This window comes from Triticum aestivum, chromosome 7D, assembly GCF_018294505.1.
Source record: "Triticum aestivum cultivar Chinese Spring chromosome 7D, IWGSC CS RefSeq v2.1, whole genome shotgun sequence".
In the NCBI taxonomy this organism is placed as follows: Eukaryota; Viridiplantae; Streptophyta; class Magnoliopsida; order Poales; family Poaceae; genus Triticum; species Triticum aestivum.
In genome coordinates, this window is record NC_057814.1 from 480,536,517 (window position 1) to 480,560,349 (window position 23,833).

The window sequence follows — 23,833 nt, forward strand, 5'->3', positions numbered from 1 at the left end:
ATGGGGGGAATAGTTAAAGTCGACCTAGGTATATGTTGGGAGATCGATCGGTATACATGCATGTGTGTGTTAGAAGCAAATGAGGCATGGGGAGAAGGATAGAGAGAGAGGAATGCATCTAGGAGGTGGTGTGAGAGTCATACTATATCGAGGGGGGAGGAGTGTGCGAGTACGAGATTGATGAAAAGAGTGGTGGGAGTGAGGCATGGACGGTGATAAGAGAAGAGGGGAAGCTTGTGTTTTGTGCTAGGCACACATGGCTAGAGAGGCATATCGATCAATGTGTGCCATAAAGAAGGAGCTGGGGGGCCTACACACACCATGGGTGAACGACCTAAAGTGAAAAGACGAATTTGCGCGATGGAGCTAGAGAATGCTGAGGGAGGGTGAGAGGGATGCGGGCATGTGCATGCACGAGAGAAAGTTAATTAGCACTGGCTAGCTACAAAGATAAGAGGATTGTGTGGGTGTAAAAGACGAATAGAGATCATACTTCATTATAAAAAGTGAATTCGGATATTTGAAGAATTTTATCATAGTGTTTTAAACCGACGCATGTGTGAATATATATAACGGTGATACACATGGTGTGTTTATGAACATGTTATACTACATATAATATATTTTATCTCTACTCTTATAAAAACGGAGTTGTTGATGATGGTGTGCCTGCCATCCTGCAATATAGGCCGTCCGATTTATATCTGACGGATAGGAAGGAAACTATGGCAATTTTGAAAAAAGATACCCACACCCCTCTCCATATTTGCAAATTAGGCCTCCCCTTGATCATGTTGATGTTCTGTGGAACGCATGGGCATCTTGCTATTACTACGTATAATATATAGAACATTGATCATAATTTGGGCTAATGTGTGGCTTTTGCAGCTCAGGTCTAAATACTTGTCATAATGTAGGGGGCGGGGCACTATACTATGTGTGATAAACACGGTGTACACGTATGGAACATGGTTTAGATTATGACTATATAGTTAGTACATCAAATGTACTATTATTTGGAATCAACATCAAGTGTATTCAAAAAATAGAATTCGAGTTCATGTAGTACACATAGTTCATATCTATCTCTAGAGTAATCATGTGGCGTGTTATTAAGGTAATACACGAATGATGGTTGAAGTTGGCAACAATCATGAGATTCTTATTGAAATAGAGAAACGAATTCAAATTCAGTTCGAATTGCAGCAGTAGTATAGACATTTGGAATGCACAAAAATGTTGGTATGAGTAGGTTACATGCATTATACAGCAAGCGAAAAAAATTAATTGGACATAACATGGATTCATACTCCCTCCTTCCATCTATATAGGGTGTAATGCGTTTTTTAAGACCGCCTTTGACTATTGACAAGATTAATAGTACATGACATGCACAATGTGAAAATTATATCATTGAAAGAACCTTTCACAGACGAATTTAACGGTGTGCTATGTGTAAGTTGCATGTCATATATTATTGCTCTAATATTTGGTCAAAGTTAGCATCGAAAAACGCATTAGGCCGTATATAGATGGAAGGAGGGAGTAGCTTTGAATAGCATTTTTATAGTAAAACGGGGCAAGACTCTCTCTTTGTGTGGTGTGAATAGTTTTATTTTTTTCGTTTTCTTTTTGGTTGAGGGAAGTGCGAATTGATTTGGTACGTACAAGTACAATTTTACACGTTAGGCTTGTCCCTAAAATTTAACCCACGCCTTGTTATATCCCGAAAATTCAGATATCGTGCTCCCAAAACTGGCGACTTCACAACCCACGCCTTGCTATCCCGAAATTACAACGCGCGCGAAAACTCCCTCCTCGTGCCAAATCCCGACACGTGAAATCCCCCTTCTAACCCTGAGCCGAAATTGCCGCTAGTTCAAATCGGTGGGGGGTACTTTTGTAACACACCCTACATTTTGGACAAGCGCGTCCCTAAGTCATGCTTCACCCCCTCCCATCGCCTCCTTTTTGCCATTCGAAATCCCAGGCCGCCATAACCTCACCGCTCCAGCCGCGAAACCCCACCCTCCTCCATCCGCCACCTCACCACTGCCCAGCCGGAGGCTCTTCCCTGACGACGTCGTCCACCGCAACAGCTCGATGTCCCTCGTCCACCTCCCCGGATGAGGATCCGTCGTCCATCTCGTCGTCCCGCCGGTTCAGCCGCCCCGTCCTCCACCTCCAAGGAGCTGCTCCGACGATCGCCTCGTCTATCGCGGCTGCTCCATCCCCACAGCGCCGCCTTAACCTGCTCCACCGGAACCGCAACATCCTCACCGACTCCTCGGACGAACCCGAGGCCTACTCGGTGCCACCAAAGAGGTTGGACACTCATCGCATCGCACCTTCTCCTTAGCTCGACCTCCCGGCGCCGACGGTGCTCCATCCTGCACCCCCGTGGAGAGGCTACCTTGAAGCCAGCGCCGCGGGAAACATCTCCACGGCGGCTCTCCCCCAGTGCGAGGCCCCTTCGGCGGTGGCGTCCATACCAGCCGGATCTGTTGCTGCTGCTCCGGCTCTCGCTCGCTCGCGCTGCTGCTGCTCCGGCTCTCGCTCGCTTGCTTGCACTGCTGCTGCTACTCTCCCCCTCGCTCGTGCTGCTGCTCTGCTCCGATTTAGCTACACTTCAGTCGACTGAATCGACTTTTGGGTCAGTCGATTTTCAGGGGGTGGGGGGCTCGCCGGAGTTAAGGAAGAACCACCCGCAGCGGGGACGGGGGCTCGCCGGAGAGGTACCCTGCTATCTATCTTAGGGTTCAGGGTGGGGGCGGGGGGGCCTATAGGGCTGGCTGAGGCGGCGGTGGACCGGCGGTGGGGAGTTGTTTCGGGGCGGCGAGGCGGCGCTGGGGCCGGCGGTTCGGCTGGTGGTGGCTGGTGGCTCAGGGGGGTGCAGGTTGAAGATGAACTGCAAACCCTCCCTAAACTACATGTCAAGTGCCTCTCTGCTACCATTGCATTAAATTTTGGCAGTAACATTCAGATTCCACAGTAAATTTCAGTTTCGATAGTTAAGTTCAGAGTCAACAGTTTTTACCTCATCTGTTATAGTCAGGTGGTTTTTGGTGATGTAAATTTTACATCTATTTTACATCATCTATTGGATATGCTATTAGAATCCCACTTGAGAATGACGATGTCTGTCTTGTGCTACTTTAGCCTTGACGTCTTACGGCTCACAGGGGCTGCTCCAACGACAGAACGATCCATCACAACAGAGCAGTGCCCTGGACGCCGTCTACAGATTCCTCAGATCTTCCTCCACACCTCCGACAGCCACCTCTGCCTCAACTGCTTCAGCGACCAACCCAATGATGCTGAGGTCGACACGGCTACGGCAAAGAGGTTGTACACTTGTTGCATCACTTATTACTATACATTCATGTCGATCCATTAGGGCTATTTTGGTTCAATGGAAAAACATAGCAATAGGGAATTTTCCAATGGCACTCTACTATTCAATTATTCATGCATTTTGTTGAAAGGAATGAAGCAAAACATCCACCTGGACCTACTTTTCAAAATCATATGCATGAAAACAAGACCAAGTGCATTAGTGGCAGAATAACATTCTAACTGTACACGCTTTCATATGGTTTCACTTTATTATGGGCATGTTTCTTTGCATTCCTCTACTCTTCCAAATCCTGTAAACCAAACACTCAGGGCTTCTTTGATTCAAAGGATTCTCAAAGGAATTTTGGAGGATTCTAATCCTTAGGAATTTTTCCTATCTTGGTTGTTTGATTCGTAGTATTGTAAACCATAGGAATTTTTCCATAGGATTCATTTGCACTAGATTTCATAGGAAACTTTCCATCCACTCAAACCTCTTTGAAAGAATCCTACGTTTTTTCAATGCACAATCAAACACTCGTACAATCCTGTAGGATTCAAGACGACATTCCACTCTAATCCCATGTTTTTCCTATTCCCGTGTTTTGGAAATCCTACGAATCAAAGAGGCCCTCAAGTTGACAGAAATCATGTGTTTACAAATGCTCTATTTACCATGTGCATTCCTATCCTATTCCGGTGTTTTTCCTATCCCTACATTTTCAGAATCATGCAAGCCAAATGAGCCCTTACAGAATTACTTCAGTTACAGGTTGGTGTCGAAGGGAACTTTGTGTGGTTTGTCCTGCTCCTGCCGAGACGTCGTCCACCTCAACTGAGCTGCTCCATCGACAGAAACATCCACCAAACCAGACATCACGACTCCTGACCGTATTTCACCGCCTCAGATCTCCTTCCCTGCACCGGCACCCACCGCAACGGCATCACCATTATCGACTCAGCAGATGAACCTGAGGAGTACACGGGTCCACAAGAGAGGTCGCACTCTTTTGTTTCTGCTTATGTTATGCATTGCTTAAAATTACCTGCTACTTTATCGTCCTGTTCACCTCTTGGACTCCAAGTCAGGTCCAAATTAATGTTCAAACTTGAGTTCTAAATTAGTTGTGGGTCACATATCGAGGCAGCAATGAATAGTATCTCTGTCTAATATCTGGTTCACCTAGGGTATGCCTATGTTGTTCATCTTGGGTGGGAAACAAATAGTAAAGCAGTCATCATCTGTCTTTTTTATTAAATTAAAGCAATCATCAGCCTGCTATCATTATTTTTGGATCCATCCACTGGTTGTTACCATCACTCTAAATTTCTGCATGCTCTCCTTACATAATCTCACCATATTTTTTCGTATGCATGTCAGATATTGTACACAGTCATGCTGAACATGTAGAGAAAAAGAGAAGAGTTTTGCGCGGCAATGCAATGTCATGGAGACATCGCTCCATGGTGGGTTCAATGGCAAACCCTCCCCACCCCTCTCCAGATTGTAATCCAGAGGAAGATATCTATTCTGAGGCGGATTCAGACGCCGCTGACCACTCCTATTTACCCCCAAGGTGTTTGCCCTACCTTGGCATGATGATGTTAGTCATATCATGCATATGTTGCCTTGCAGTGCCTACTTTTGACATCATATATGTCATCTGCTTAGTTTAGACATGTTCTGTAATGCCACATGTTTAGTTTCTATATCATATATGGGAATTATGCAGTCTCATGTCTTTTAGCCAACCATAATATAAGTGAAATGTGCAATGCCATCCTATTTAACCAGGCATCATATATTTGAATGATATCTTGCCCATCCTTTTCTTCATTACATTTCCATTTGTTGACAATGTTTGTACATTAAACTACTCTTCCTGTGAATCGGCCATTTGGGTGGGAGATTGAAAAATCTGGAGTGAAAACAAGGCCTTCAGAGCAGACAGTGCTACCCGTCGAAGCAGATCTCTTGTTTGGTCCCGATAGCTCCTCAGAGATGGATTCAGAGACAGATGACCAATCCTATTCCCCCACCGAGGTGTATGCTCTAACTTGGCACAATTATACTGCTCATATCATGCATATGGTGTCTTGAATTGCATAGTTTAGACATCATACACAATATGCAACACCATGTTCTTAGTTTAGACATCATATCTAATGCCCTCTGTTTAGCATATAAATCACATATGTGAATTAAATGATGCGATCCTGATTACTTAGATAACATGTAGGTGAATTATGTCATGCGATCCTCTTTAGTTATTCATCATATCTTTGAATTATATTATGCTATGCTATCTAGTTTAGATAGACATCATATATGTGAAATTATGTCATGCTATCCGTTTTAATTAAACAATATACATGTCAACTATTTCATGCCCTCTTTTTTCCACACTATCTATTGCATCTGTCTCTCATACAATGTCTGTACATTCAACTATGTTTCCTGTTTATCAACCATTTGAATTGGAGCGGGTGATGCCAGCATCTAGCAGACTAAAAACACGGTCTTCAAATGAAACAGCGCTACCTCTTGGTGGAGATAGCACCCCGGTTGTACATGCCCGAGAACCAGCCCTACCACACATAACCCAAACTCTCGCAGATTGTACCCCTACTGCGATGGACAGAGAACCAGCTTCACCCAATCTAACCCCAACCCCAGCAGATAGTAACCCAGTTCCTGTTGACACAGCACCATCTCCACCACAGAGCTCCCAAACAAGAGCAGTTAGTAAGGCAACTCCAGTGCCCAAAGGGCCAGTACTACCACGGCGAACCCCAACTCCACCAGTTAGTACGCCTATTCCTGTCGAGGAAGCACAACCAGCTAGTCGTAGTTTAGCATCTATCGCATTTGATGTTGTTAAATCGTATGTGCGTATCTTCCCATCTTGGAAATATTATACTGAAGATGAAGGAAAATGCTAGTTGCAGGTGTTTGTCCAGGAGTTATGTGTAAGTAATGTTATTCATGGCAATTACTTTGCTTTGTCCCATACATCCTACCTCCATGATGGTTATAATACAGCAAATTTTTCCCATTTTTCTCTATAGAGAAGGACCGATTTGGAAACTCGGGATGAGGTAACCTATGCTAATACCTCTGCTATCTTCAAGAATACTTGGTGGCAGTATCGGAATTACCTAAAGAAAACGTACTTCGCCGGCAAAGAAACTCATCAAATTCCCTTACGTTCTCCTGAGACACATTTACTCGACGTTGACTGGGAACGCCTTGTTCTGTACTGGTCCCGAACCAAGAATGTGGTAAGGTCTATGAGCTCATTTTCTATTTTAAGTACTATATTCTTGCGTCTTATTGTACTCTGTTCATGTAGAACAAGTGCCTAAACCTAAAGAACAATTGTTCTAATTTAAGATTCCATTGCTATCATAGTTCAAAAAAGCGCTAGGTGTTAATTGTGCGTTTTGCCACCGTCTTGCGCTTTACTGACCAAAGTGCATGCTTATGCGCAGTTATGCATAGATTAAGCGTAGTTATGCGCAATGCGTTTCGCCAACGCATAGAGCCTAGGCGCGCTTAAGCGCTCGCTTAGGCGCGCCTTTTTTAACTATGATTGCTATTGTGCATACTGCTTTGCTCTTGTATCACTGTATTTACTCATACAAACTTATTTTTAAATTGAATGATCCAATCGAAACTCCAATGGCACAGCAGGTATGTTCACGCATGTTTCTTTAATAGGCTTTCTCTTATCAATAGCTCTATTGATTTCAATTTCAATTCTGTATACAATTGACTTCTCATATCATGCACATTACTAGCATCACAACAGAGCCAATAGTGTTGTTGTACATGTAGACCCGTGGTACCCATCTGAAATCTTGTTGTGCCGTGTATTTTCCCACGCTTGGTATTCTTTCACTGCTGCTTTGTCTTGAACTGATATGATTTGAACCGTGTCTCTATTTTGATTTGGCAAGACAATGCAGTGACCATAGGACATAGATATATGTTTGTTTGATGCTTTTATTATGTACTAGTACTTGGTAATAGAAGACTTGGTAGTTTAATCCTATCCACCTTACTAATGAACTGGTTCACCGAAATGAGTTTCATATACTAGTACATGCTAAACCTGTTATGTGTCTGCTTGTTTCTTCTTTTAGAATGCTGACAGAATATTGGGGAAGAGTGCCTTATTAAGCAATGGTAAAGGAAGTAATGCAGATAAGGTTCAGGATAGTGACACATCCTTGTTGGTCTCCAACAAAGCTGATAAAACAGCTAAGGAAGACTATCTCAAAGACAGTGAGACAACCCCAAAGTCCTGTCTTGGTTTAGTGTTCGAGTTACTGACCACTACCGCTTGCACAAGCTATTCAAACTCACTGTCTGAATCAGTTCGGTTTCTTGAGTCTCAACTACAAGCTGAAAGACATCGATCAGCTGTGCTGCAACAAGAAGCGGAAGGACTGCAGAAGTCGTTGGAGCATTCAGATGCATACTTTCTGGTGCAACAGCAAGCGTTGGAGGATTTTAGCGCCAAACAAGACAAAGCTAATAAGCTTGCTAAGCTTATTGCCAGCATGGTGGATACCATGTTTCTTGAGCTCTTCTGAAGTTGTTTCAGTTATGCTCTTGTTTTGCTGCTGCGTTTATTTGCACTGGTGGCCAATTTTGACGGCCAGTGTATGTAATATGCTGCTTTGTTCCCTATATTTGCACCGGTGGCGAACTTTGATGCCCAGTGGATGTAATATGTGTAATAGCGGTAATAGGCTATCGTTAATTGCTTGCTTATTTATTTCCTTATTGTCTTGTTTAGTTGTTTGCTTGTAGTCACTGCAGTTCTTTTTCTGTGTTTTTCTAGTGGCCACAATAACCTATTTTTGGAAACTAGGCCAAAATAATCATGGCAACACACGGACTGTTGTAACCATGGGCCTCCGGCGGGCCGTATGATCCATGGGCCTTCTATGGGCCATAGGATCCATTGGCCTTCTATACGGGCCGTAGGATCCATGGGCCTTCTACGGGCTGTACGATCCATGGGCCTTTTACGGGCCGTAGGATCCATGGGCCTTCTACGGGGCGTATCATCATTTCGCCAATCATGGGCCGTACTATTCGTGGACAATAACGGGCCGTTAATAGGCCGTATTTGATAACTCTATGAAAACAACCCAACGGGTTTTTTTCGACATGAAAACGGCCCGACGTATTAACGGGCCACAAACGGGCCGACTGTAACCACGGGCTAAATTTGGCCCACAAGCAGAAAATGATAGTAACGGGTTGTAAGTAACCGAATGCTGGAAATGAGCCCAAGAATAAATGGGCCCTGAGAAGGCCGAAACATAACATGGGCTGGAAACGGCCCAATGGAATAATCGGCCGTTAATGGGTATAAAGTGATACACTGTTCATAACGGGCCAATTTTACCACGGGCCGTTAAGGGACCGAGGGTTACTAAGGGCCTCATATGGGCCGAAAGACGTCATGGGCAATACATGGGCAGGAAGTTAAAATGGGATGGAATTATATTGGACGGCCCAGATGACGCTACTGGGCCTAATTCGGATAGGCCGTAAACGGGCCCTGGGATAGTGGGCTGTAAATGGTATATATGCGAACAGGCCATTAACAGTCTTGCCGTGGGCCGGCCCGCCACCTTTTGACCAAGTCAAATGGGCCGGCCTTTTCACAGGAATTGGCCTCTGTTGGGTCGTGCCACGTGTCGACGTATCATAGGCGCTTTGGGTCCAATGAGTGGATGACATCTGTCCCAACGGTTAGCCGACACGTGTTTCCTCCAGCCAATGATGATTTTACACGTGGAAAATCCCCATTGGTCGGGGCTGTTAACGGGTTATCGGATCCAAAACCGGACCCGATAGCTTAACGGTGTTCCGTTACGGTGGATGCCACGTGTCGGTCACCCTTGACGAAAGCACTTCTGTGACACGCGATTTATCGTCATGGAAGTGGATACTTCCATGATGATAATTTTGGTAATGTCATGGAACACTTCTACGACAGCACAGTTATGACTATCTTGATTCTGTCATAAATTTGTCATGGATGTACATGCATAAAAGAAAACGTGACCTACTGTGAAAAACACGTATCATCACGGAAGTGTATTTTTTTGTAGTGGGCCTTGAGCAGTCCGACCCCCAGCCGAATACTATTTCAGAGACCCAAGTGGCTCCGGAATCGAATAAGAGACCCCCTTCAAGTGAGGGGGAGTGCCAACTCCGGCGGCGACCTCCACTAATCCGGAGGCGTCGAACACACTGATGGAGGCACTGCAACATGCTTCCGTCGTGGAGGAGCACCGCACCCTGATGGGTGTGGTGGTTGAAAATATTCAGTCTGCCAAGAGTGGGCTGAACAAGGCCTTCATTAGCCTGCTAACAGGCTTCGAGGTATGCGATGTAGTATTCCTAACCGCTTTTCATATGAAAAATATGCATGTATATAGACAGTAGCCCCTGAGACTCTGTTCGTCTTAGAAAAAAGGGCGAACAAAGGATCGATAATATTCGTAGGAGATAATGTACTGTTATATGTGGAAGAACAGGCTTCACTGTTAGCGGCAACTGCCCAGGCCACCGAAGTATCCGAACTTAAGCGTAAGCTGGGGCTGGCCGATGAGGATCTCGTCCACGTCAACAAGAGATTTTATGAAGCACAAGGTATGTTTTAGAATATTTCGTTCATGCCTGTTTCAATATGCAGATTCTGAGTCGAAGCTCATGCACTGCTATGTGTATGATTGCAGGCAATGCTGCTGCGGTCGAGGTCCCTAGGGGTGAACTTGCCCAGGCCAAGGAGCAAGCAAGGGTGAACAAAGCAGCCGCTGATAAAGCGGCCGAGGACTTGAAGTTAGAGCAGGTCGTCCGCCGCCGATGCGAAGAATAGGTGGCCGAAGTGGAGCAAGTGCTTAGGGACGCCGCCAACTGTTGGGGCACGTAGTAATTTAAAAAAATTCCTACGCACACGCAAGATCATGGTGATGCATAGCAACGAGAGGGGAGAGTGTGTCCACGTACCCTCGTAGACCGAAAGCGGAAGCATTAGCACAATGCGGTTGATGTAGTCGTACGTCTTCACGATCCGACCGATCAAGTACCGAACGTACGGCACCTCCGAGTTCAGCACACGTTCAGCTCGATGACGTCCCTCGAACTCCGATCCAACCGAGCTTTGAGGGAGAGTTCCGTCACCACGACGGCGTGGTGACGATGATGATGTTCTACCGACGCAGGGCTTCGCCTAAGCACCGCTACGATATTATCGAGGTGGACTATGGTGGAGGGTGGCACCGCACACGGCTAAGAGATCCAAGGGATCAATTGTTGTGTCTAGAGGTGCCCCCTGCCCCCGTACATAAAGGAGAAAGGGGGGAGAGGCGGCCGGCCGGGAGGAGGCGCGCCAGGGAGGAGTCCTACTCCCAGCGGGAGTAGGACTCCCTCCTTTCCTAGTTGGAGTAGGAGAAGGGGGAAGGAGGGAGAGAGGAAGGAAAGGGGGGCGCCGCCCGCCCCTCCTTGTCCAATTCGGACTAGAGGGGGAGGGGGCGCGCGGCCTGCCCTGGCCGCCCCTCCTCTTCTCCAATAAGGCCCATCTTGGCCCATTAAACCCCGGGGGGTTCCGGTAATCCCCGGTACTCCGGTAATATCCTGATTTCACCCGGAACACTTCCGATATCCAAATATAGGCTTCCAATATATCAATATTTATGTCTCGACCATTTTGACACTCCTCGTCATGTCCGTGATCACATCCGGGACTCTGAACTATCTTCGGTACATCAAAACACATAAACTCATAATATAACCGTCATCGAACTTTAAGCGTGCGGACCCTACAGGTTCGAGAACTATGTAGACATGACCGAGACACGTCTCCGGTCAATAACCAATAGCGGAACCTGGATGCTCATATTAGCTCCTACATATTCTACGAAGGTCTTTATCGGCTAAACCGCATAAAAACATACGTTGTTCCCTTTGTCATCGGTATGTTACTTGCCCGAGATTCGATCGTCGGTATCTTAATACCTAGTTCAATCTCGTTATCGACAAATCTCTTTACTCATTCCGTAATACATCATCCCGCAAATAACTCATTAGTTGCAATGCTTGCAAGGCTTATAGTGATGTGCATTACCGAGTGGGCCCAGAGATACCTCTCCGACAATCGGAGTGACAAATCCTAATCTCGAAATACGCCAACCCAACAAGTACCTTCGGAGACACCTGTAGAGCACCTTTATAATCACCCAGTTACGTTGTGATATTTGGTAGCACACAAAGTGTTCCTCCGGTAAACGGGAGTTGCATAATCTCATAGTCATAGGAACATGTATAAGTCATGAAGAAAGCAATAGCAGAATACTAAACGATCGAGTGGTAAGCTAACGGAACAGGTCAAGTCAATCACATCATTCTCCTAATGATGTGATCCCGTTAATCAAATGACAACCCATGTCAATTGCTAGGAAACATAACCATCTTTGATCAACGAGCTAGTCAAGTAGAGGCATACTAGTGACACTCTGTTTGTATATGTATTCACACAAGTATTATGTTTCCGGTTAATACAATTCTAGCATGAATAATAAACATTTATCATGATATAAGGAAATAAACAATAACTTTATTATTGCCTCTAGGGCATATTTCCTTCACCAACAAGTGCGAGTCCCTCGAGGAGAAGGATAAGACCCAGGCGGCCAACCTTGCCAAGGCCCTCCAAGAGGCCGAGGAGGCGCGGGCCGAATCCCGACTGGCACGCGAGGAGATCAAGCAGGCCGGACAAATAATGGCTTGTAAGCATTTTCTCTTACAGAGTAAATTTGCAATCAGAAGTATGTCTTGCTCACTCGATTGTGGAGTACTCCAGATGCCTTTGCGGATCTTCCGAGGAGTGTCGCCGATGCCGCGTTGTTCTTCCGGGCCCAAGAGGGGCACACGACGGAGAAGCTATTCTGGTCACAGTTTGCGGCGCAGGAGTGCCCGGCACTGTTGATTGACCAGATGGCGCCGTGGGCCGAGCTGCATAGGATGTCCGGACTGGTCATGAAGGACGTCATAGTCCGGCTGTGGCCAGCCGAACCTGTCCCAAGCAGCTATTTTGGCCTGGTGCAGCGACTTGTCCCCGAATTGATGCTGTCAAGTGGTCGTCATATATAGAAGGTGCGCGGCTGGCCTTTGCCCGTGTCAAAATGCACTGGGCGAAGATGAAGGCCACCGTTGTAGCGGTTGAGGGTCCGCCCGGAGGCAAGGACCACCGCAAGCCGGAGCGCTATTTTGAAGACGTCCTGGAGGGTGCCCGCTTGATAGAAGGCCAGTGCTCGAAGAACATCATGTTCGAGTGAATGTATCCGAACTGCCCTGACCTTGTATTATAAACCAAGGCTTTTGTATTATGTGTTATGCTTTTATCTAAACTATTTTCCTCCTGTGCGGCCGTATGTTATTATTCTGAAAGTTTTCCAGTCGTCGGCTTCAGCCCCCACGTAGATGCTACGGGGGTGTTTGGAATAACGTGTAGTCACTCTTTACCCAACGTCTTGGTACGTAAAGGAGGTGACTTGCGTAGCGAACCTGGCAATCGGACTTATACGGCTTTAACACTTTCACTTAGCCATAGGAGTTTGACGGTGGGGCTAAGGACTAGCCCCTGGTGCGTATGCGGTTGTCCGAACTAGGATGCCTTAGGCGCGTGACCAAACCAAAGCCAGTCCTTCGTATAATACGAAAAAAATCGCTAGATATTTAGTAAGTCGCCGAATCTCTGACCAGCTCTCGCCTTATCATGACAGTCAGTTTTCGGCTTACCCTACTGAGATGTTTGACTGGATGAACCAGAAACACAATCACAGGAGTTCTCCCTTTACTACCTTAGCCGAACAAGCGGAACATAAGGTGGTAATCGCAGGAGCCGGGCAACCCAACTATTGACCAAAGACATAATTCAGAGCCGATGCATATAATGCCATATTCGGGACGCCGAAGTATACTATAAAAGTGTTCGGACTTCTTTTGTTTTAAAAAATATACGTGCCCAGATACAGCCCCTGGCGACTTGAATAGCACCGAGGTATATGCGGTAATCTAACGTAAAGAGGGGATACAGATTAGGAAATAAGGCACTACCACACGGGATTAGGCGAAGCTGTTTCCATAATAGTCTGATTGATACGTCAAAACGTATTTTTACAGAGGATGCGATAAGCGTCGAGGCTATTTTACATGCCGAACACAAGGGAAAGCTGTATACAAGTCCTAAAAAGAAAAGGATGATCTTGAAGATCCTATGGACACTCTGCCGCACGTCTGCGCTGCTTTTCCCCTTGGTGTATGATCCTTTGAGAGCATCCCATGACCGGGTATACATAGGGATCCTGGAAAAGGGGCCCTTAGTATCATCGAAAAGTGATGTGGGTCGTAAAGAACCTGAAAATAAAAAATAAGAAGAAAAAGAAAAGGATACGAGGGTCCGTATAGGGCTGAGCCGTATTGTGGACATTGCTTTTGGTGTGCCTCCGTCCTTGCCCATGGTATTTTCAGTGCGTATTTATGTATGCAGGGTACGCATGCCGCTATGAAGTTCAGCCTTTGACAGAGGCTGGATTGCTAACCTAGCTCTGGACGAGCCGGACTGTCGGTCTGCAGGATAGACCGTACTCGTTTGACAGTGTCCGGGGGCTTGACTGCCGATGTAGTATTCGGCTTAATGAGGCCGCCCTGCACTTCGGCTGCAAGGGCCGCGGTATGCTCCTCAGTACGGAGGGAGTGCTCCATGTTCCCATTGACTGTCATGACGCTGCATGGTCCAGGCATCTTGAGCTCTAGATAAGCGTAGTGCGGGACCACATTGAAGTGGGCGAACGCGGTTCGTCCAAGCAGTGCGTGATAGCCACTGCGGAAAGGGACGATGTCGAAAATCAAGTCTTCGCTTCGGAAGTTATCTGGTGAGCCGAAGACTACTTCCAGCGTTATGGACCCAATGCAGCAGGCCTCTACGCCGGGTATCACTCCTTTAAAGGTGGTTTTAGTGGGCTTGATCCTTGACGGGTCAATGCCCATTTTGCGGACAATGTCCTGATAGAGCAGGTTAAGACTGCTACCGCCATCCATAAGGACTCGTGTGAGATGGAATCCATCGATAATTGGATCAAGGACCAATGCCGCCGAACCTCCGTGACGGATACTAGTCGGATGGTCTCTGCTATCAAAGGTGATCGGGCAAGCCGACCATGGGTTGAATTTCGGGGCGACTGGCTCTATGGCGTAAACGTCCCTGAGTGCGCGCTTGCGCTCCCGCTTGGGGATATGAGTGACATAGATCATATTCACTGTTTTTACCTTGGGAGGAAATTTCTTTTGCCCCCCTATGTTTGATGGGCGAGGCTCATCATCATCCTCGCTAGGCGGCCCTTTCCCCTTATGTTCGGTGTTTATTTTACCGGCCTGTTTAAAGACCCAACAATTTCTGTTGGTATGATTGGCAGGCTTGTCTGGGGTGCCATGGATCTGGCAAGGCCGATCTAGTATTCGGTCCAAACTGGATGGACCATCTTTGTTTCCTTTGAATGGCTTCTTCCGCTGACCGGGTTTAGAGCCACTGAATCGGGCGTTGATCGCCCTGTCTTCGGTATCTTCATTGTTACTTCGACGCTTGTGTTTATTGCGTCAATGCCTGCCGTTGCCATCTCTGGCCTCGGAGGTGCCAGGGTCGCTGGTGTTGTTGCTTCTATGAGCTAGCCAGCTATCTTCTCCCGCGCAAAAGCGGGTCATGAGTGCGGTGAGAGCTGCCATGGACTTTGGTTTTTCTTGGCCGAGGTGTCCGGCGAGCCACTCGTCCCGGACGCTGTGTTTGAAGGCCGCAAGGGCTTCGGCGTCCGGACAGTCGACGATTTGGTTCTTTTTAATTAAGAACCTGGTCCAGAGCTTCCGGACTGACTCTCCGTATTGTTGGACTATGTGACTAAGGTCATCGGCATCTGGAGGCCCGACATAGGTACCTTGGAAGTTGTCTCTAAAGGCATCTTCCAAATCTTCCAAGCTACCAATAGAATTTTTTGGGAGGCTGTTTAACCAGTGCCGTGCTGGTCCCTTTAGTTTTAGGGGAGGCACTTGATGGCCTGGAGATCGTCACCGCGAGCCATGTGGATGTGGAGAGAAAAATCCTCAATCCATACTGCGGGATCTGTCATTCCATCATATGATTCAATGTTCACGGGTTTAAACCCTTCTGGGAACTGGTGCTCCATTACCTCATCCGTGAAGCATAAGGGTTGTGCGGCGCCGCTGTATCGGGCGACGTCGCGTCGCAGTTCGGATGACGTCCGTATGCGGTTTTCGGCTCGGGTGCGGTTATGCCTATCGCGTGGGTCCTGATGGCCGTCGTCTCGCGTTGGGGCACGCCCCCTTGATCCATATATTGATCTGACTTGGCCTGCTCTATTTTCCAGGTCATGTCGTAAGTCGTAGGTGTATCCTGGAGCCGCTGTCTCTTTGCCTTTACGAGGAGGTGGTGCGGGTTGGTTTTCGGCATGAGTAGCCTCTCTGTCCCGTCCGCGCGGTGGTCGGTCAGGCTCGTCAGCAGGTTTATACTTCGGCAGTATTGGCTCAAGGGCCTCATCGTCAAATTGTGGTAGTAGCTTGCGCTTCGGGTAGCTCTTTGTTGGGCGTTCAAGGCCGTATTCTTTGGCTGCCAGGACTTTAGTCCATCTGTCATTGAGCATATCATGTTCGGCTTGAAGCTACTGCTGTTTCTTTTTTAAGCTTCTCGCTGTTACGATTAGCTGGCGCTTAAAGCACTCCTGCACGAGGGGTTCCTCTGGCATGATGAAGTCTTCGTCGCCGAGGCTCACATCATCCTCGGAGATCGGTAGATAGTTACTATCCTCCGAGTCCTTGTTCCCGACTGGATCGTCAGGGTTAATTAACCTGCCCCTCCTCCCAATCATCTTGTTCGGAAGTTGGCTCGACGGGGGCTTCGTGGTCTTCGGCGTTCTCCGGAGTGTTATCATCTCCAGTGCCGGTATTGTTGTCTTTTTCGGGACGCGATTTTGAGCGGCGTCGCTGACGTCGACGCTTTGGAGGTGCTTCAGCAGGCTTGTCCTCAACCGGATCCCTCCTACTGTCATCGTCATCCTCTTTGGGTGTGTCCACCATATACACGTCATTTGTGGAGGTGGTCGTCCAATGTCCGGTAAACGGCGGGTCTTGGCCTTGTTCGCCTCCGGCATCGTCGTCCATGCTGTCGATGTCTTCGGAGGCGTAATCCAGCATGTCGGTTAAGTCTTCGACAGTGGCTATGAAGTGGGTGGTGGGTGGGACGTAAAATTCCCCGCTCTCAGCCCCTAGTCCGGGCTGGGCGTAGTTCGGAAGTGATTCCTCTGTAATAGTGATGGATCACATTAAGTCCAGGGCCTCGTTTAAGAGCGAGGTTTGGATGTGGAAACGAGAGTCCGCGGGGCTGGCCAGGGTGAAAGCCTCCTGGCCCTGCCTACTTGGCGCGGACTTCGGGGGTTCGGATCCGGAGTCCGGGGACGAGTCCAGCCATTCAATGATAGGGAGAACCTGGATTGATTCCGAGTTCGCCGTGGACACAATTGCCTCCGGATCCTCGATAATGCGATCTGCAATGGAGAGTCCGGTGGGCTCCGCACTCCCATCTTCGGACCTGATGGTTTGCTCCGGATCTAAGGCCAGAGCGATGGTCGGGGCTGCGAACCCTTCGAAGATCAAGTCTCCTCGGATATCAGCGACATAGTTTAGGTTCCCGAAACTGGTCTGGTGACCAGGGGCATAGTTGTCGATCTGCTCAAGGTGGCCAATCGAGTTGGCATGCAGTGCGAAGCCGCCGAATGCGAAAATTTGGCCGGGGAGGAAAGTCTCCCCCGAAACGGCATCATTGTAGATGATCGATCGAGCCAACGAACCTTCTGTCGACGGCATAGTGGAACTCTCAATGAAAGCACCAATATTGGTGTCAAAACCGGTAGATCTCGGGTAGGGGGTCCCGAACTGTGCGTCTGAGGATCGATGGTAACAGGAGACAGGGGACACAATGTTTACCCAGGTTCGGGCCCTCTTAATGGAGATAATACCCTACTTCCTGTTTGATTGACTTTGATGAGTATAGGGGTTACAAGAGTTGATCTACCTCGAGAACATAATGGCTAAACCCTAGATGTCTAGCCTGTATGATTGTGATTATGATTGCCTCTACAGACTAAACTCTCCGGTTTATATAGACACCGGAAGGGCCTAGGGTTGTACAGAGTCGGTTTACAGAGAAAGAAAACTTCATATACGAACGCCAAGCTTGCCATCCACGCAAAGGAGGGTCCCATCTGGACATGTGGGAATGCCTTCTATCTTGTATCTTCACGGCCCATCAGTCCGGCCCATGTCACATAGCCCGGACACCCGGGGACCCCCTAATCCAGGACTCCCTCAGGCCTCCTCCGATGAGGGTGCCCCTCCCTGGCGACGGGAGGAGATAGTGCCGATGGTTCCGGACGCTGGACTTGGCCGTGCGGGCGGCGAGTCGGCGATGAGCACGGATCTCGGTCCTTGGCGGCCTCGTGTGCCCATGGTCTGATTTGAAGACGGCGTCCTCCGCATTTTCTAGCCACCCACGCCGACCAGGTTGCCGGCGACCTCGTGTGGCTGGTTTGGTGGTTGGTCGGGGTGGGCTAAGGATGGGGGAAACCCTTGGCGGGCTGCGGCAGCCACGATGCCGGCGGTGCTCCGTCGCCGTTCTACTTCTTGGAGTCGGTATCGAGTCCTAGCCCATGCCCCCCTCTCCTTGTCCCGGGTGAAAACCCAAATCCCCTCGGATTGGGCGGCGGCGGCGCCTTGGCGTCGGTTTCTTCCTGAAGACGCCGCCTTGGGACAGGTGGTGGTGGTCGCGGCTTTGGCGTGGTCAGTTTGCCGGGTTCTTTAGTTGTTCCTGCTCGACAACGCTCGGTGATCCTTGTGGCTGTAGCCCGAGGCGGTGGCGATGGTCGGAGTGGCTTTGCCGGCGTGGTGGCGTATTCCATCCTCTCCCAGTCCATCCGGGCTCAAGGGCGAGCTCTCGGATGGCCGAGCAACAGTATGGGAGTTGACGGCTGTGCTCTTCCTCCGGCGGCGGGCTGTTCCATTAGCGTGAGCGTTTTGGGGGCATGTCCTGGTGTTGCTGGGGTCCTCGATGTCCTAGCTGCAAGGGTAGTCAGGACTGTTGTTCGGTAGGATCTTGTATCCTCGGTCGCCTATCTTTTCTTCTTCTTCTTCTTCTTCTTCTTCTTCCTTTTTGTTGTATCGGTGGTTGTATGCTTGGTTGTTGTTTTATAATATAAAGCGGAGGAAACCATTTATCGTCTTTTGCTCAAAAATTGATGTCGACTATAGTTGGGTCGATCACGTACAAGCAAGAAGTATGGTATACATCACATCTATGTGCCCATAATGTGAGCTGTGCTTACAAACAATGAACAAGCCAATTAGCCAGCCACCATAACAGTGAACACCACCGTACATTAGGTATTAGATTAGAGATCGTTTTCTTTAATTATGATGGTACCATTCGGGTATTTAACCAAAAACTACCACATTTCATCGATTCGTGCCCATGAACTACCACTTTACGAATTTGTGCCGAAAACTATCATTTTTTTGCTAATCTGTGACTAAAAACTACCACATCGACGTAATGACTGATTAGCAAAAATTAAACTTGATTATGACTGGTTAGGACCACTCGTCAGGGCTGACAGGGCATTCAGTTGTTTGACCGTTTGTGTTGACTGTTAAGTTACAGATGGACATTTTATCGAACACTTCGTGTGCATCGGCACCTGCGACCGCCCGCTCAGGAGGAGCTTGCCGCCGCCGGCAGGATCTCTACGGCCAAAGCAGGAGGAGCTCGACGGCCACCCAGGAGGAGCTTGCCGCTGTCGGCAGGATCTCTACCGCCAAAGCAGGAGGAGCTCGACAGCCATGGCGTCGCCTCTAGCCGCTGCCGCTGGTAGGAGCTCACCGTCGCCGGGCAAGCTGGCCGGCGCGCTGGCCTCCGTGCAGCCGCGCGAGCTAGTTGCTGGCCGCCTCTAGCCGCTGCCGTGGGCAGGTGCTCGCCACCACGCTAACCTCCGCGCAGCCGGGCGAGCTGCTGGTTGCCGGCCGCCTCTAGCCGCTGTCGTGGGCAGGAGCTGGCCACCGCACTGGCCTCCGCGCAGCGGAAGAGCTGCTGGTTGCCGGCCGCCTCTAGGCGCTGCGCGGGCAGGAGCTTGCCGCTACGTTGGTTGGCCGCCGCGCCGACGGGCGGGCTGGCCGCAGCGCTAGGCGGTGGTAGCTTCTCCTCTCCGCCGCGCTTCTCGATGCCGGCGTGCACTGCGTGGATCAGCTCTCTTTGTCGCCGCGATACGTCCAGGCGCTCTCCTCTCGATAGCAGCATCAACGCACGCAGCACTAGTAAGCCGCCGATGGGGCAGAGCAGTGTGCGCAACACCAGCACATGATTCAACGAGGCAGGAGGACATGTATTTGTTGTGGCTGAACGATGGAAGCAGCACCAGCGACATGCCGGCGGCGCGGTAGTCGGACTTGGAGCAGATGTCGAAGCTGGCTGCCGCCCTGGTACGAACTTAACGGTCAACCAAATGGTGTTGATTTACGATGCCATGTCAGCACTTACATGCGGGCCAAGCCTGTGATAAGCGCGTTTAAAATGAACGAATCGGTTGATTTACGGACATGTTAGTTTTTAGTCACAGATTAGAAAAAAAAATGGTAGTTTTTGGCATAAATTTGTAAAATGATAGTTTGTGGGCATGAATTAACAAAATGTAGTAGTTTTTGGTTAAATACTCGTACCATCCCATTGTTCTGTATTGATGATGACGATAATACACTTACGACCAACGTACATTTTGATACTTCGCAGCTTGCACGTTCACCCCGGATTGAGCAAACGAGCGTGTGTACGTTCGGTGTTCTTTATTACATGCATACATACGTGAACCTGACCAATGCCTTGTTTTCCAAGGCATCAATCATTATTCAGCACACTTGTTACGTGTGTACTTTTTAGTTGGGCCTCCTGCAATTCAGCCTGACCTCCGTCTGCGTCCCGGAGGACGGCAGCAGGCCTCCCATCTTCAGCATGGCCGTGACGAAGTCGGCCGAGAACTGGCTGGGGCTGTTGCTGTACTGCTGCACCAGCGCGTTCTGCGACCCGCCGTTGAAGAGCTCCTGATCCGAGTGCAGGAGGCCGCGCTGCCCCACCAGGTTCTGGTAGTAGGCGTTGTCGAACCCGTCGGCGGTCTGCACGTCGAAGGGCGCGAGGTTGGTGTTGCCGCCCGACCGCGGGCACGTCCCCTGCCGCAGTGTCGCGAAGCTGGCGTTGATGTTGGTTTCGTTGTAGATGCGGTTGCGGAAGAACTGGCACTGCGACCGCCCGATGGTGTGCGCGCCGGAGAGCGCCGTCATGTCCCGCGGCGACAGGTTCTTGTTGCCGAACATGGTGATGAGCGTGGCGAGGCTGGAGCCGGGACCCGGGAGATTCGCGCTGGCCGCGCTCTGGCTCGCCGTGCGCGAGTCCTTGCGCCCCAGCGGCACGCTCCAATTGGGACCTCCGAGCTGCATGCAACAGTTCAGCCGAGTCAACCATAAATAGCAAATAAGTGCAGAAGTAGTAGTATTTTGTACGGGTCAGCGCCCATTGAAGCTAGTCGCGCGCGGGGACTAACCAGGTTGACTCCATCACGGGCGGCGAGCGCGAGGATGTCGGCGCAGGAGACGGTGGCCCTGCACGCAGCCTCGACCTGGGTCTTGATGGCGTCGATCACCTCGAACCCACGGGCCGAGTTGGCGTTCGGCCCGGCGTTCTTCTCGCCGATGAACGTCGACGTGTCGTCAAGCAGAATGGAGCCGTCACACCCCTGCCGATACATAGCATTAGTACTCTACTCATTACTCAGCACGTAGTACGTAAAATCCAGCAGCTAGCAAAATCAAAGCAAACGACAGTACTCACATTGACGAAGCAGTCGTGGAAGAAGAGGCGAAGGATGGACGCGCCCATCCGCCTCTCCGTCTGCACGGCCGAGGTCATCCCCAACCGCACGATGGGCGCCAGGTTGGGGCACGACGTGGAGTAGAAGTTGGGAGAGAGCTGCTGCGCCCTCGCCGCGCCCGCGAGGACACAGAGCACGACGGCGAGGCCAAGGAAAGCCGCCGACCTGGTGGTGAAGGCGGCCATTGCTTCTTCGGCTTTGGTCTATGTGACTAGCTAGAGGCAACTCTTTTGATGTGAGCTCGATGAGGCGAGATGCATAGGGTGGCATCCTATTTATAGTGCTCCAGCTGCTCGAGCTCGTGGAAGCAGGCCTGCACCTGCATGCGCTGGCGCGTGGCGGGCGCGCGGTTCCGATCACTCACGTACGAAATGCTACTACAAGGTTCTTGGCCGAACTCCGCAGTCGCAGCTGGATTTGGTTGACCAGTAATCGCTCGCTCCGGCATGGGCACCGGCTTGGCACGACGCTACTGCTAATCAGCATGCATGCGCACTCCCCTGAACTATTGCATGTGTTAGTTATTGTATATACCGTATTTCGTGGAATATTATAAGAGCGCAGAGACATGTTGCGGTGCACGTCACGGGTATAGGCTGTGCATGGGTCAGTCCGGGTTCCTCTGAGTCGGCGCATTACCGGAATTTTCGCGGACTGAGGATGAGGACCGAATGTTGCTGATACCGTTACGTGCCCTACTCCACCACGGTGCATGCTGTTGCTAGCCATGTGCCGGTTAACCAGACTTGCCTGCCTGGATAACTCCAGGTTCAATCAGAGGCACCACTCATTCTATATTTTATTGTCATCTCACAGTTTGAAGCATCCGTATTGCTGTGTAGGCTGGCCCATGAATCAGCTCGGGCCATTTTCAAAGGTATGCTAATCCGGCATCAACTGATCGTAGAGTTGTACGTCAGGACGGCATTGCATCGCAACTTGCATGTGCATGTCGAGGTCAAACAATTACGTTCTGGAGATAGGACGACAATATGCAGTATATCAAACTATTGTATTTCGCTACCCTATATACATGCATGCATGTAAAGATCAATCACTTTCGTAGGATAGTGGAAAGGTTGGTGAAATGCGTGAGGTGGTGGTGGTGGTGGTTGTGGATCGGGGGAAACCCCTGTCGGCTTGGCCGGCACCAATGCGATGACGCCTGCGGGCGCCGTCGGACCTTGCTGAGGGGTATCGGGTATACCCCTTCCCCACTATCCCTCGCGTACCGGGGGAAACCCTAGAACTTGTTCGGGTAACAGCGGCGGCATCGTCGCACTCCTTGAAGGTGTTTCTTGGGGCACGACGCTTCGGGATGCTGGGAGCGTGGTGGTACTTCTTCGGAGGGTGTAGCGGTTGCCGGTCTTCCTTTCTTCGTTGATTTGGCGGTATCGGCATTTATTTCTCTTTCTTCTTCTTCTTCTTCTTGTTTTTCTTTTGGGCTCATCTGTGCTGCGGCCCCAGCGAGCTGGTTGTTGTATCAGGTGTTTGCTTTATAATATAAAGCGGAGGGAAACCCTTTATTGTAAAGGTTGGAAGCGTGCCTCTATCTTGTTAGGATTAAATTAATGTTATGGATAAGGAAATAATCCTCTCTTGTACAACTACACGTGCGTTGCCAATCCGGCAAGTGTCACGACGGTTCGCTCGCGCCTCATCGAGCGGACACGCCCCTTCACTTGCGTCTCCTCCTGCTGTATATAAGGATTGATCATCAACAGAATTGATAGTTGTTGAATTTGTGAAACGGGAGAATGTAGATGAGATCGGCTCACCTGATACGGTGTCGCGCACGACGCGCTGGTGAACAACCACAACACTGTTGCTGTTCTCTGTCTTTGTCCTACTCTTCTTAGGGCTGCTAGGTCTCGTTATCCTCATAGGCGATCGAGCAAGGGGGCTCTGATATCAAATGTGGGACGGACCCCATCTTGTGGTTCACTGACGATCGCTGGAGCAGAGGAAAAGAGAGTGCACGTGTGTGTATTTTGCATTGCGTTCAACCTACAACTTTTCTGCTTCTTTTCCTTTTATTCAGAGAGTACAAACTCTAACAGAAAATGAAAAAACGGGCCACGATCTAGGTCATGAGCACCGCCATCCCATCAGTCCCCACTCGTCAACGTCATGCCACCGTGATCGCTGCATCGTGCCATCCCACGATCAGGTCAAGGCGCCAAGAGATTCTAACTAACTGGGCCGAGTCGCAGCTGAGCTTATTTCTTGCTAACTTAACTGAAGAGCTGTCTAAAGTGACAAAACTGGCGTCAGTTCACAACTAAGCGTGATGAAACTGAACCAAAGTTTAACTGCAACAATTGTTGTATCAAGCTACTGCAAGAAGATGTCTGGTGATAGTGCAACTAAATGAATAGCTTATGATCTGAATAACAACTGGTTTTGTTTTTTCTCAGAAGTCTGTCCTAATACAAAT

At 49.4% G+C, this 23,833-nt stretch overlaps 1 protein-coding gene across 1 annotated transcript; it reads right to left on the reverse strand.

Moving 5' to 3' along the window:
- Nucleotides 1–20,173: 20,173 nt before the first annotated feature.
- On the reverse strand, nt 20,174–21,627 carry LOC123166910 (peroxidase P7-like). The gene is made up of 3 exons (XM_044584729.1): nt 21,357–21,627; nt 21,070–21,261; nt 20,174–20,959 (listed from the first exon to the last, which is right to left on the reverse strand). The coding sequence occupies exons 1-3, from the start codon at nt 21,579–21,581 to the stop codon at nt 20,408–20,410; spliced, it is 969 nt and encodes a 322-aa protein (XP_044440664.1). The 5' UTR covers nt 21,582–21,627; the 3' UTR covers nt 20,174–20,407.
- Nucleotides 21,628–23,833: the final 2,206 nt, after the last annotated feature.